Source organism: Podarcis bocagei (assembly GCF_964188305.1).
Source record: "Podarcis bocagei genome assembly, chromosome: 7".
Classification (NCBI taxonomy): domain Eukaryota; kingdom Metazoa; phylum Chordata; class Lepidosauria; order Squamata; family Lacertidae; genus Podarcis; species Podarcis bocagei.
Window position 1 is genome coordinate 85,125,680 of NC_138132.1, and position 14,786 is coordinate 85,140,465.

General features: G+C 52.9%; 1 protein-coding gene across 3 annotated transcripts in view; it reads right to left on the reverse strand.

Annotated features, from left to right (window-relative positions):
• Positions 1–433: 433 nt before the first annotated feature.
• Positions 434–14,786, reverse strand: part of ATP13A2 (ATPase cation transporting 13A2) — a 42,711-nt gene continuing 28,358 nt past the window's right edge. For all 3 annotated transcript variants that reach the window (XM_081202942.1, XM_081202941.1, XM_081202943.1), the window contains exons 16-29: positions 14,579–14,785; positions 13,868–13,981; positions 13,118–13,274; positions 11,322–11,442; positions 11,100–11,224; positions 10,815–10,972; positions 10,243–10,356; positions 8,342–8,421; positions 7,804–7,956; positions 6,331–6,427; positions 5,448–5,671; positions 5,068–5,219; positions 3,812–3,984; positions 434–1,926 (exon numbers count right to left, since the gene is read on the reverse strand). In XM_081202942.1, the coding sequence (XP_081059068.1) occupies positions 1,747–1,926; positions 3,812–3,984; positions 5,068–5,219; positions 5,448–5,671; positions 6,331–6,427; positions 7,804–7,956; positions 8,342–8,421; positions 10,243–10,356; positions 10,815–10,972; positions 11,100–11,224; positions 11,322–11,442; positions 13,118–13,274; positions 13,868–13,981; positions 14,579–14,785 (2,055 nt within the window). In that variant the 3' untranslated portion in view covers positions 434–1,746. The remainder of the gene's footprint in view (positions 1,927–3,811; positions 3,985–5,067; positions 5,220–5,447; positions 5,672–6,330; positions 6,428–7,803; positions 7,957–8,341; positions 8,422–10,242; positions 10,357–10,814; positions 10,973–11,099; positions 11,225–11,321; positions 11,443–13,117; positions 13,275–13,867; positions 13,982–14,578; position 14,786) is intronic.

The window sequence follows — 14,786 nt, forward strand, 5'->3', positions numbered from 1 at the left end:
AAACACTGATTTTCAAAATGGGAGACCCTCCAGGAAGGCACAAGAGAGCCAGGATGAGAGCCCAAGGGCAGGTGGGTGTGGTGGCAGCTTCTAATCAACCTCCAGCTGCCGCCCCTCTCAGGTGCTTCGCTGAAGCAAACCATTTCGCCTTGCTTTGTGGGTGTACCAGCCGGAGGGAGGCAGAGACCTGGCTGAGCCCAACAGAGCAACTTTTTCCTTCCTCAATTCTTTGACTCTGGAGCTGGGTTTTCTTTTCGCAGTTTTATAGCCAAATTTAGCTTTCTTCCCCACTGCGCCGCTGCTTTCAAGCATTGTGGGTGCAGCTGCACGTCTATGTTTTTCTCAAGGGTGGCTCTAAGCTATTAGCTTCCCTCTGAAAGTCTGTGAACTAATCACAAAGCAGGATGAGTATCTGTTAAAAGGAAGAACAGAATTGCCCAGAAAATATCATCTGTTTATTGTGAGACTCGTTCATAACCGTACAGAACTGGGTTCTCTCACTCTCAGCACATCCATCCTTTCAAGTAACCTTTTTCATTTTTCTTGCGGAGTGGGTGATCTTGGGGTAAGGATGGGGGAGATAGCCCTATTGCAAACCACACACACACACACACACACACACACACACACACACACACACAGCCCAGATGAGCTTTCTCATTTTGAGGCTGGTGCAGATTGCTACAATTTCCAGTAATTCTGGCATGGAGGAGGGACACATGACAGCGTCCAAATCACAGGGGGCTCCATTCTCCTTGCAACTCTGTCCACAGGAAATATGGTCACTTGGGCAAGTACAGGCGGCACCATTGCTCTCCTTTCAACAGAGGAAATGGGACCAGCACATCTGGGCCAATCAAAGAGGGAAAGAACTACCTGATTCCTAACACCCCACCCACCCCCTCCACAGGAAGACGCTCCAGGGCACTAGTGGGGGTCTCAATGCTTCAAGATGGACCAGTGGCATAGCGTTTGGTTTCTGGCACCCGGGGCGGTCTGTGTTTGTGCACCGGATGGGCAGGGGGCACATGCGTGCCAGGCGAAGGGGCAACCCAGCCCTCACCACCCACGTCGCTGGAGTGACCCCACCTCTACTGGGGCAAAGCAGAGCCACGCTGAGCTGTCTGCCCACCTGGGTGACGCAGGACGGCTGGCCTGGGCTGGGGTCGCCTGCATGGGGTCGCCTGGTTCGCGCCCCCACAAAAGTTGTACCAGTCAAGGCCTCCTCTTTGGAATTCTTCCAGAGCTGCAAGGAACCTCAGCCGGAATCCAGTTGGCAACCAGGCTCAAAAACAAAGCCCAGAATGGCTGGCAGGAAACACGTCGGTCCCCTCATGGCAACGTGGCATAGCCTGCCCCCATCTTGCGCCAGGAGACGGACCAAGCCAAATCTAGCCCATCTGCAAGCTTTCAACTCAGGTGAGGTACAACTCTGCCCACTCCCAGACAGGTCTCAGATTTTAGAGCTGAAGGCTGGCAAGGGGGGGGCGCTTCTCTTTCTATGGAGGGGCACCTGACCAACTCCTGCCTCCACCTTGGCAAGTAGGGCAGCAGGTAGCACAAGGACTTTAAATGGAGGAGTGTGGAGTGTCGTTTCCGGGGTCTTTTGCCAAGCGGGCAGCAGCGGAATGAAGGACAGTGTAGCGACCAGTGGAAATAAATAAAATGGTCCCGTACCAAGGGAAGGCGCAGAAGTGGCGCCTCCGTCTTTCATGTCCACACAGGCATGTGTGTCTGCGCCCAGCGTCACCTCAGGACAGGGGTGATTTGGGTGGCAGCGGCGGTGGCAAAGATGGGTTCGTGGAGCGGAGGCCACAAGGACTGCTGCAGGCTCAGCTCCTTCTCCAGCCGTTTGAAGAGCTTCTTTGACGACTTTTTCCCACACAGGTTCCGGAGGCCGTTGAGAAGCCCGTAGTCCAGGCAGGTCTGGAGAGGGCGGGAGAGAGAGAGAGACCCTGAGAGGCTGGCCGCCCTGCCATGCCCACTGCACCCAACAGCAGCTCCCACAACAGAGGCTTCTCTGGCGAGGCTGCAAGGCAGCAACTCCCTCTCTGTGGCCTGCTCCCAACTTGGCACACAGGGGTAGACTGCCCCTTAACATGCAGGTTCCACTCAAGGGTCATGGTTATTAGCTGCAGGTGGGCCCTTCCTCTCACACACACACACCCTCAGATTTGCCTAACCCTTTTTAGAAAACCAACTTTCATCAGGAGCCGTCGCTTGTCATCTGAAGGACCAGGTGCGCAGCCTGGGAGTCATTTTGGACTCACAGCTGTCCATGGAGGCACAGGTCAGTTCTGTGTCCAGGGCAGCTGTTTATCAGCTCCATCTGGTACGCAGGATGAGACCCTACCTGCCCGCGGACTGTCTCGCCAGAGTGGTGCATGCTCTGGTTATCTCCTGCTTGGACTACTGCAATGCGCTCTACGTGGGGCCACCTTTGAAGGTGACCCAGAAACTACAACTAATCCAGAATGCGGCAGCTAGCCTGGTGACTGGGAGCGGCCGCCGAGACCATATAACACCGGTCTTAAAAGACCTACATTGGCTCCCAGTACGTTTCCGAGCACAATTCAAAGTGTTGGTGCTGACCTTTAAAGCCCTAAACGGCCTCGGTCCTGTATACCTGAAGGAGCGTCTCCACCTCCATCGTTCTGCCCAGACACTGAGGTCCAGCGCCGAGGGCCTTCTGGCGGTTCCCTCGCTGCGAGAAGCCAAGTTACAGGAAACCAGGCAGAGGGCCTTCTCAGTAGTGGCACCCGCCCTGTGGAATGCCCTCCCACCAGATGTCAAAGAGAAAAATAACTACCAGACTTTTAGAAGAGATCTGAAGGCAGCCCTCTTTAGGGAAGCTTTTAATGTTTAATAGGTTATTGTATTTTAGTGTTTTGTTGGAAGCCACCCAAAGTGGCTGGGGAAACCCAGCCAGATGGGCGGGGTATAAATAATAAATTGTTGTTGTTGTTGTCTGAGGCGCTTCTCTCCCATCCCAGAGAGGTTCGGAGGGTGGCAACAAGAGACCGGGCCTTTTCTGTGGTGGCTCCCTGACTGGAATTCTCTCCCCAGAGAGGCCCGCCTGGCGCCATCACTACACGTCTTCAGGTGCCAGGCAAAAACATTCCTCTTCACCCAGGCCTATGGCTATTAAATAATCTATGGCCTGTGAAAGTGTGTGGGAGAAGACAGTTATTATGGCGATTATTTTACTATGAGGCTGTCTGTCATTATGGGGTTTTTTTTACGTTTCTATCACTGAGGTTCTGTAATGTGTTTTTTAAATGTTAACCCTGATAAAGTATATCAATTGAATAAATTAACAACAACATGGCTCCTCTGCCTTACTGTTCCCTGACTGCCAATGGTTAAACTCACTCTGGCAATTCCCTCACTGCAAGTAGCCAAGTTACAGGCAACCAGGCAGAGGGCCTTCTCGGTAGTGGCGCCCGCCCTGTGGAATGCCCTCCCACCAGATGTCAAGGAATTAAACAACTATCTGACTGTTAGGAGACATCTGAAGGCAGCCCTGTTTAGGGAAGCTTTTAATGACTGGTGTTTTAATGTATTTTTAATGTTTGTTGGAAGCCACTCAGAGTGGCTGGGGAAACCCAGCCAGATGGGCGGGGTATAAATAATAATTTGTAGTTGTTGTTGTTATTCAAGTGTTTAGGGAAGGAGAGCAGGAGGAGGAAAAGGAAGAGGAGCAAGCTCTTTTCTCCCTGTTCCTCCCCCCTCCATCCTTTTCTCAGACACCATGTCCCCGGCCTCCCTCTTGGCCATGACTTGTAACTCTCTCCCCCTGCCCACCCAGTACCTCCAGCATGAAGGCTGTGAAGAAGTGGAGAGCAGCCATCCCCAGGAGAGCGAGCTTGAAGTTCAGGTCATCGATGGCCTTCAGTTTCAAGAGGTATCTCATGAAACCCAGCGGGTAAAGGGTTAACCAGATCATGAGGCCGAAAAGGATGATTAAGGCTATCAAGAACACCACTGCGGGGCGGAGGGGAACAAGGAGAAAGTATTGAGAGGCAAGGGAAAGGATGAGCACTTACAACATGCTGGGAGGCAGGCAGGCAGACACATACGCCGCAAGTCTAACTGGACGGCTCAGTTGGTAAAAGCGCGAGACTCTTAAATCTCAGGCTCAGGGTTCGAGGCCCATGTTGGGCAAAAGATTCCTGCATTGCAGAGGCTTGGACTAGATGTCTCTCGTGGTCCCTCCCGACTCTACAATTCTATGATTCTTAAGGTAGAGCTTTCCAAGTGGGTGATCCACTTTTTAGACATTTCGCGAGACAGCAGTTCCCTTTTGCTAGCCAACTGGAGGTTAAGCTACCGCCTTCCCAACCCTGGGGAGCGTTTGTGTGACACACCTACACACTAACAAGTCACAACGCTCCGTTCTAAGGCTTACGATGTAAAAATGGGCACTTTCAAGAGCATGAGCCCCTTGTGGGTCTCCCCCTTCCACAAGCCACAGACAGCCCATAGGTGTATTCCAACCCCTCCAGCTCAGACTATCAGGGCCAAGAAGATGCCCCTGCTGCACCCACGGCCTCTGGCAGGGAAGGTGCTTGTGTTTGGTGCTCTCTTCTGCTTGCAATGGTTTTTACCTGTTTTATTTTTTTAATTAAACTGATTACTCTGGTTTTGTAGCTGTGCATATTACAGTATATTGTTCTAACTGTGACCTTAGAGCATAGCTGTCATTTCCCTTTTTTTAAGGGAAATTCCCTTATTCCAAATAGGATTCCTCGAAAGAAAAGGGAAAAGTTGACAGCTATGCCTTAGAGTGAAAGCTAGGTAACAGATTTTGTGAGGGAAATAATAAAAATAAATAAAAGTACCAGCGTCAGAATGGGCATGAGCTGGGCAGCTTCTGCAAATGGAAGCGAAGGTCAGTGAAAAGCCTCAAGGCATAGGGAAGCTGGCAAGAGTCAATGGCTGTTTGGGGAAGCCCAAACAGGAAGAGAAAGAGAGTGGGGGACGGACTGAGATTCACTTCTCCCTTAGGCTTAGCAGAGAAGATGGAGGACGGTGTCAAGGAAGCTCTTGGGGAGGGGGCAGACTCACCGTTCGTGTAGAGGGGCTTGCGGAAGGGCTGCCCTTTGGACATGGCTACTGCCAGGATGAGGTACTGGAACCCGGAAATGCAGAAGACGACAGTGTTTTCGTAATTCGGGAGGTTCTGAGGGGCTGCCACCGTACTGTTCAATGGGACATACCTGAGGCAGAGGTAGGAGGGGCAGATGTTGGTGACACACAGAGACTCAACCACCCATCCCTGGGCCCTGATGGCCGGAGAAAAGGGGTCCTCTTTGTCCAGCAGGTTGGAACTGGCAGGGCAGCCAAATCAAATTGGAAAATGCCAGCCTGAGAGCTTGCCATGGCCAACACCACCTCCTCCTCAACTTCCCATCGTGCTGATTTCACCCCCTGTGCCCATTGCTCACCACAGCTGAGAGACAGTGATGTAGTAGCTGGTGACCTGGATGGCAATGAAGAGGCTGGTCTGGAGGGCGAGGCTGCTCAGGACGATGATGTTGATGAGGGCTCCTTGCGGGCGCTTGGGGCCCAGGTCCTTCGCCGGCGCCGTCCTGCCCATCAGAGCAGCCACCGTGGTGGTGATGATCAGGTCAAAGAACAAAAACTGCAGATCGCTCAGATTGGTGTTGATCTGGGTTGGGGTTGGAAGACGATCAATGTGCCCGCTTTCAAGAAACAGAGCCTCCACGGTTCAGGAGCAGTCTACCTTTAACTCTGCCGCCTACACACCCCTCCCATTTGAGATTACAGCAGCACAGTACGAACCTCTCCTGGAGACAAGAAAACGGGCTGGACGGGTCAGAGATTTTGCACTGCAATTGCTATGCACATCCTAACCTGTGGGACTCATTGCCACGGGATGCTGTAGTGGCCTAATAGCATGCACAGGTTTATGCAAAAGATTAGAAGCAGTTGGAGAGGAGGACGGGCCTCCCCACCACAAAAGGGAGAAGAACTTGAGGAAATAATCAACTGTGATCATATGAGCAAGTATTTAGTATTCTGAATCCAGAGGGACCTATCAAATACAGGATCCCATCTGTCTTGAAGTCCACCGTGCTGTCTTTGGCATATGGGCCTATAACTGTGCAAACATCTCTCGCTGATGGCTGCAAAAGACAGTGCTCTGGAGCCCCCTCAAACTTGCAAATGCACAATAGTGGAACTTCAATAGAACCACCAGAATCCATGTCTTGACCCTCAAGGTGCTGACAGCAGCAATGAGCATGGAAACACGAGAGCAGGAAGGAAACTCAAGGCAGAAGCTTTTCTTTTTCATGCAGTCCTTACCGTGTAGAGCAGGAGCACAGAGACAAACTGCACCAGGCTGTAGAGTGCCATGTATTTGAAGACCGCAAAGGAGGTGACCAGAGAACATCTCCCTTCCCTAAAGGGCCAAGATTGCCAGGAAAAATTCACATCAGAGAATGTGTCAGGGTGGGGAAGACCCAGTGAAACTTAAGAAACGTTCCTCATCCACAATCTACACTGGGATCATTCCAAAGTAAGCATAACTAGGCATCGGATACAGTTTGGTGTGTCCCCCCAAAAAAGAAAAGAGCATTTTAACATGCCCTGTTGTGGCTTCAGCTTCTTCCCCTGCCTGCATTTGCTTAAAGGTAAAGGGACCCCTGACCATTAGGTCCAGTCGTGGCTGACTCTGGGGTTGTGGCACTCATCTCGCTTTACTGGCCGAGGGAGCCGGCATACAGCTTCCGGGTCATGTGGCCAGCAGAGCAGAGCACGGAAACACCATTTACCTTCCTGCCAGAGCGGTACCTATTTATCTACTTGCACTTGGTGTGTTTTCGAACTGCTAGGTTGGCAGGACCAGGGACCAAACAACGGGAGCTCACCCCATCGCAGGGATTTGAACCGCCGACCTTCTGACTGGCAAGCCCTAGGCTCTGTGGTTTAAACCACAGCGCCACCTTACTTAAATATAAAGGGTGCCCCCCCAATACTGCATGCACATCAATTCTGATGAGATCCCACACAAACCAGGGGCCCAAAACTTGGGACACCCACCCTGAGGTTTATTTTTTGTTTTAAGGAGGTAGTGATGCACGTGGGCAGGAAGACTCGGAAGGGTTTGCTTCTGTAAGGGACAAACTTTTCCCTTTCTGCCTACTGCTGTTCTTACAAGGTATTTTCATCAAAATTTACCATAGTGGCTAGCATGTGTGAAGTCCATGCCACTAAGTTCACAACTTTTTTTTTTAAAGGGAAATAACTGATTTTCCAAAAGCACCTCTCTTGCTCTTTAAGGTAAAGGTAAAGGACCCCTGACAGTTAAGTGCAGTCGCGAACCACTCTGGGGTTGCGGCGCTCATCTGGCTTTATTGGCCGAGGGAATTGACGTTTGTCCGCAGACAGTTTTTCCAAGTCATGTCTAAGCCTCTTCTGGCAAAATCAAAGCAGTGCACGGAAAAGCCATTTACCCTCCCGCTGGAGTGGTACCTATTTATCTACTTGCACTTTGACGTGCTTTCGAACTGCTAGGTGGACAGGAGCTGGGACTGAGCAACAGGCGCTCACCCAGTTGCAGGGATTCGAACCGCTGACCTTCTGATCGGCAAGCCCCAGGCTCAGTGGTTTAGACCACAGTGCCACCCACATTCCCTGCTCTTTTAAATGAGCCTCCAAAAAGATTTCTAGTTCCAATTAAAGAGGAGGAGCTACATTTTTTGAGATGATGGTGGGAAAGAGGATCATCTACTACAAGCTCAGCGTCCCAGAAAGGTCGATTCTCCCCAGACCTACCGGATGGCGATGGGGACACACTCGATGTTGGCTATCTTGGAAGTGAATGGCGACGCCACGGAGGCTTCTGCTTCGGAGAGCGAGATGCCCACATCGGCCGCCTTCAGAGCTCCACAGTCGTTGGCACCATCCCCACACATCCCCACGCAGTAGCTGTGAACCGACACATGGGAGAGGAGAGTTGGAGCCTCATTTCCCTGCTTCCACCAGGGGCCAACACGCTGGAAGGCCCTGGTGTCAATTCTGCCCAACACCCCCTACCCCCACCAAACCCACCCCCTTCTCTCCAACTTTATCAACGAGGAAAGCCAAAGTGTCTGGAGCAATTGCAGCCCCGCAGCCATAGTTCAAGGTTCTTCCCTCTGTCCGTAAGGATTTCCATTGCTTTCGCCCACAGAAGTGAGAAAGCCATCTCTTCCTGCGGTTCTGGAACAAATCCCTCGCCCATCACACACCTTTGCAACTCCCCCCACAATATCCCGGCAGTGGGGTGGGGGTGGGCGGTGGAGCGTCCCCCCTAAAAATGCCAGAGACTTACTTCAGGTCTCGCAAGTTCTGGACCAGGAGAGTTTTCTGGTCGGGCGACATCCGGGCAAAAATGGTGGCCCGGACCAGTATCTGCAGAAGGCAGAGAGAGAAGAAGAAGAAGTTTGGATTTGATATCCCGCTTTATCACTACCCTAAGGAGTCTCAAAGCGACTAACATTCTCCTTTCCCTTCCTCCCCCACAACAAACACTCTGTGAGGTGAGTGGGGATGAGAGACTTCAGAGAAGTGTGACTGGCCCAAGGTCACCCAGCAGCTGCATGTGGAGGAGTGGAGACGCGAACCCGGTTCACCAGATTACGAGTCCACCGTTCTTAACCACTACACCACACTGGCTCTCTAGAATCCGTTTCAGAGCTGCCACTGCCTCGAGAATCACAATACGTCCAAGGCAGCTCACACAAGGAGGGGGGATCACTTAGTGGGATGGCAGGGCCTCCTCTGAGGAACAGCGGCCGCAGTGGAGGTCTGCAGCTCTTGGGCTTTGTGTGCAAAAGTTCCTTGGCAACACATGCAGGTGAGGCTGGGAAATTCCCCTCCCTACTGGGGAGATGCTGAACCAGGGTTGGGGAACCTGAAACCCTCCACAAGATGCTGACTACAGTTTCCACCATCCTTGACCACTGGATGGGCTGGCAAGAGGCTGATGGGAGCTGGAGGCTGGATAGACGTGGAATAAGGCACCTCCCTTGTTTCCTGGGCTAGGGGGCGCTTGTGGCACAAAGCATCAACCATCTTTAATTGACACGAGTGGATTTCTGGCCAATTTTGTTTAATGCCCCTCTCCTCCTCCCCAGCCAAGGGAAAGCTCTGGGGCAGCTGACTTTGGGGAGCCATGTGACTCCTTGCAGCAGCATTGCAGGTGATGCCACATACGAGTATGGTGAATGTAGCACCCTTTAACGTCCCTGCAAACATTCATCAGCTCTAAGAGGTGCACAAGAAGCCAATCAATCACCTTACTGACGAATAATCATCAATAATAGCAAGCAATCGTGCCAGCTTTGAAGAGACGCCCCCATGAGGTGCAGAATTTTTGAATGGCTCCCGCTGTCATGGCTCTTGGTGGGGAAGAGGAGGGGTCTTCGCCTCCTCCTGCTACCGGACCCTTTTCCACTGGAGATTGTCCCTGGGGGCTTCTGCAGGGCAACCCCCTTCTCCCTCCCTCAAAAGACAGCATTGACTCTAGAAGGACATGTCAGGGGGAAAACAAGCCAGCAGCTTCCATTCTGATGCCGTCAGTCAGATCTTTGAGGGCTTGCACAGGAACAAAGAAAGCTGACTTATACCACATCAGACCACTGGGTCCATCTGGCTCAATGCTGCCTACACTGACTGGCAGTGGCTCCATCCAGGGTTTTAGGCAGGGGTCCCTCCCAGCCAGTGGTGTGTGGGCATTGGACTAGGGGGACTAAGCTAGCCCCCTTAATGTTCCCAATAAATTAGAGTATTAAAGTATTAAAGCCTGGTGCCTCCTTCCCGAAGCCTGGGAAGCTTCTGCCCACCTTAGGGAGGGAGCAGCAATGCTTAGAATGGGTCCCTAGCTTAGGGGGGGGGGGGGAGGCCTGATGCTAGCATGTGGGATATCATGCACACACCCCAATTGCCTTCACAAAAATTTCACTGCACCCCACTGCTCCCAGCCCTACATGGAGACGCTAGTTGGAAATTGAACACGAGACCTTCTGCATGCAAAGCAGGTGCTCTAACCACTGAGCGATGCAGTCTTTCCCCTACAGACTTGCATCTGTTCAGCGCATCTGGGGACTGTGAGCAGAGAAAGCCCTTTGCCAGAGGATGGGGTGAGGTTTGGGGGGATGGACAGCTGGGCAGAAGCAGCAACAGCAGTAAGCTCTGTCTCTCATCCTGCACGGCTCCTGCATCCAGCATTACCTTTGGCAGGAGGTCTGGAAAGTGATCGCAAAGCACCGCGAAGGATTGCCCATTGACGGCCAAGTGGTACGGGTGCTGCTGCTCCAGGAAGTAGCTCTCCCGTTGGTACGAACCCTGCAAAAACCCAGCAGTTGACATTCAGGCCTCTTCCCAATGCCCCTACCTTCCCAAGCCTTGCCCCAGTGCCTGGGCCGGTCTCAAGGCCACGCAGGAATGTGATGGAAAGGTTGCAGCTGGCACAGAGAGGGAGGAGGTGGGCACTGCAACCCCACTGACTGTAAGATGCACAGCAGGCCAGCAACCAGGAAGGGAGCAAAGTGGAGCGAGGTCTCTCTAAGGAAAACTGGCATCAGCTGCCCCATAGCTGGTCAAGCTCAGGTCTTTTCATGGACAGGGGCAGCCCAGAGTGACCACATTGGGCAAGATGCCCTAGGAGCCTTTAAGGTGGCATTCCCCACCTCTCCTCCTCCCAAATCCTAGAAGCGGCAAGGCGTGCCACCTCCCTGGAAGCCACGAGGGCACTTGATGTGCCAGGCTGCCCACAGAGGAAGTTTGGGTAGGGAAGGACTTGCATCGGGCTGCTCCAGGTGATGCTCGGAAGGGACGAATCTGAGGGCAGCCGGCTCATCCCGGCCGCGAGGAGGGGCGGCGTGGACGAAGAGAACTCGTTCCTTGGCATTCACCATCCGGCAGCTCCTGGCCACATTCACAGCAGTCAGCATGTTGTCTCCTGGTGGGGAGAAGAAGAGAGGGAGAGGAACAGGAACAGAGGTGCTGGGCTTCACCACACCTAGATGGCAACAAACGCGAAACACAGAAAGAAACGGGCATCCCCTGCCCTCCTCCCTGTCTGATACCTGTGACCATCACGGTTCGGATGTCTGCGTTGTGCAGTAAGTGGATCACTGGAGCAGTCTCGGGCTTAAGAACATTCTTCATCACCAGGAACCCCAGGAAGACCATCCCGCTCTCCACATCGTCCCTGCCGGCCCAAGGAGAAACCCCCGTTATCAGTGGGCCTCTGGGCAGAGCAGGGGAGCCCAGGCCGGAGAGGAAGCCGCTGCCAGGTTCCCAGGCACCTTGTCATGTCCTGGGCCTCTTCGAATGTCCCAATGGCAGCGAGGGGCTTGAAAGCCAGCCCAAGGACCCGGAACCCGTCGCTGGTGAAATGGTGCAAAGTCTGGGTGAAATCCGCAGGGACTGCAATGCCAAGAGAGGGGGTTGGTTGGTTTAGGAATGCATCGCTGCAAAAGGCAAGAAGGAAGACCTCTCCCAAGAGCCCCACATGCCAAAGATGGCTGCTGAGGGTTCCTTTCCCCACCCCTTCTGAAGGACCCTAGGCAATTTCAGTGTAAATTAAACACTTTGTTGTTTTCAATTAACCATGTTGCTTCTAATTCAGATCAACATGCACCAGCAGACAGGCATTTGACTACTGTATTTCACCTCCAGGCTTGACTACTGTAATTCGCTCTACGCGGGGCTGCCCTTGAAGCTGTCCCAGAAGCTCCAGCGGGTGCAGAATGCTGCAGCGAGGCTCCTCACGGGGTCTCTGCCATGGGAGCATATTCACCCAGTGCTTTTCCAGCTGCACTGGCTCCCGGTGGAGTACAGGGTCAGATTGAAGGTGCTGCTTTTGACCTTTAAAGCCCTTCACGGCCTAGGACCCTCGTACCTACGGGACCGCCTCTCCTAGTATGCCACATGGAGAGCCTCAAGGTCCATAAATAGCAACACCCTAGTGGTCCTGGGCCCTAAGGAAGTTAGATTAGCTTCAACCAGAGACAGGGCCTTCTCAACACTGGCTCCGGCCTGGTGGAACGCTCTGCCTCATGAGACCAGGGCCCTGCGGGATCTGATTTCTTTCCGCAGGGCCTGTAAGACAGAGTTGTTCCACCTGGCCTTTGGCTTAGAATCAGTTTGATTCCCTCCCCCTCTTTCTTTCTTTTTTCTTTCTCCTCCTATGAAGAGACTGCATCGTAATGTTTTAATGTTTTATCTTAATCTTTTAAATTGTATTTTAATCAACTTGTTTTTATTATTGCTTGTTAGCCGCCCTGAGCCCAGTCTTGGCTGGGGAGGGCGGGGTATAAATAAAATTATTATTATTATTATTATTATTATTATTATTATTATTATTATTATTATTATTATTATTATTATTTCTGCCAATCCAAGGACTTCAGCCTTAACAACCTATTTTGTCAACAGCTACCGGATCTGGAGTGGCGTGGCCCTGATCGCTTGGGGGCAGGGCTAGGCTATTATTTTTTACCCCTACAGGTCCATTGTGAGTTCCAGTTCTGGACAGCAGTCCAATCCGCTGTCCAGCATGCCTGGCATCAGGACCTGAGCAATCCAACTCCAGACTTCCAACTAAGCCTACAGGAGATGCCAGTAAAGCACCACCCGAGGGAGACATAGTGCCGCCAAGTGCAGACCAGGAAAGAACCACGTCTAGTCACTTGGGGTGACACCAAAGCCCTTGTTGCCACCAGACAACAACAGCCTGAACAACCAGGGACATTATTTGCTGCCATATCTTTGCCCAGCTTACTGCAAACTATACAATGTGTTTCCTCATATTTTCAACCTCCCGTCGTCCTCCGTTATTCCTACACCTTCCTCCATCATCAAAGTGATGCTAAGAACCCCATCACTGCTCAGCTACTCAGGAGGTGTTCCTGGGTTTTCCTGGGCCCAACACGCCCCTCCCTGGACCCCCAATGGCTCCAGCAAAAATAGAAGTGGCACGACACCCAGGAAGAAGAGAAACCAAGTACTGTATGTGGGTTAGTAGAGAGCAAGTAGGTAGTTACACCTGGTGGGATGGAAGAGCCATGTTAGCCAATACCAGAAGGACGTGTAGACTGACCCGATTCCTTATCGCAGAGGCTGGCCACCATCTCTGGAGACCCCTTCATGTACGCCTGTGAAGGCCCCCCGCCGGTGGGCTTAACCAGAACACTCATTCGCTGCAGGGCTGAGGAAAACGGGAAGCGGCGGAGAATAGCCACGGGCGCCGGGTGTTCCTGAGTCGGACACAGAATGGCAGAATGGTCTCTTGGCAAGGGAGAGGGTAGAGAAGCCAGAGTCTTCCACCCTGCAAGCTCACTTTTTAGCGTTGCCATCCCAGCATGCATTGGGAAGGGAGGGCTGATGAGGGAAAGGGGCCCAGGTCCTGTTCTCCCATGGGACCAAACACCCTCCAGCACTGCAAGGGAGTGATGTGAGCTGTTCCACAACACTCTACAACTAAAAGGTAAAGGGACCCCTGACCATTAGGTCCAGTCGTGGCCGACTCTGAAGTTGCGGCACTCATCTCGCTCCATTGGCCGAGGGAGCCGGCGTACAGCTTCCAGGTCATGTGGCCAGCATGACTAAGCCGCTTCTGGCGAACCAGAGCAGCACACGGAAATGCCATTTACCTTCCCGCCAGAGCGGTATCTATTTATCTACTTGCACTTGGACGTGCTTTCGAACTGCTAGGTTGGCAGGAGCAGGGACCAAGCAACGGGAGCTCACCCTGTCGCGGGGATTAGAACCGCCAACCTTCTGATCAGCAAGTCCTTGACTCTGTGGTTTAACCTACAACTACGTGCAGGCAAATGCCCCACAGCCTCACCTTGCCATGAAGCTGCTCTCCCACTGGTGGAGGCCTCATCACCGCCAGGGCTCTGGTCCCAAAAAGCTGGGTTGCTTGCGCCTCTGCCACGTCCCCTTCAGTTTCCTCCTGGATCTAGAAGGAAGGAAGGCGTTAGAGGAAGCAGAGGCTTCCCCCTCCATTGCCCCCAGCCTGGGGTGCCCACCTTGCGTTGTCAGAGCACTGGGCCCATCTAGACCCTTGTTATCACCACCGCCATTATAACAGGGCCGCTGCCCCCCAAGGAGATGACCCTCTAAATTTCAACGAAGGGAGGCAGCCACAAAGGAAAGCGGCCTAACAGGAGGTGGGAGGAGACTAAGAAGGGTCCCAACTCCTGACATCAGCTCTGGTTCCCCAAGGTCTGAATGGACAGAGAGGTCTTCCTCCACCTCTACAATCCAAGTTTCCTTTAAAACAGCAACCATGAAAGACGCCAGACTGGAAACGGACCTAGAATCATCATCATTTGCCACAATGGCTGCGTATCCCAGTTTTGGGGCTGGCCTCCCTTCTGTCTCCTCCAGCTGAGCTGCAGCCTCCTGTTCCTCTTTTCCTCAGCCGGGGTGACAAGATCCAGCCCCTCCTTTGGCTCTTGCAAACATGGCTCGGTGTAGCCAGAAACTCAGTGCCGTTTCCTCAGCAGAGCAGAGCTTGGATCAGTTCCCTTTCCCGCCTCTGCCTCTCTCTTACCCATCCAGTGGATTCCAGCAGCTTGAGGTCCACAGGGTCTCCAATGAGCTGCTCTCCAAGCCAAGAGAGGGTGTGGCAAGTGGCCAAGCAGCAGAGCAGCGGTCCGCTGTCCAAGCAGCGCAGCTCATGGACAAGGGGCAAGAAAGAGCCGTTCTCCAGGGGAACCACGCCCCAAATGTCCAGGCCGTCCTCTGTGAGGGTCCCTGTC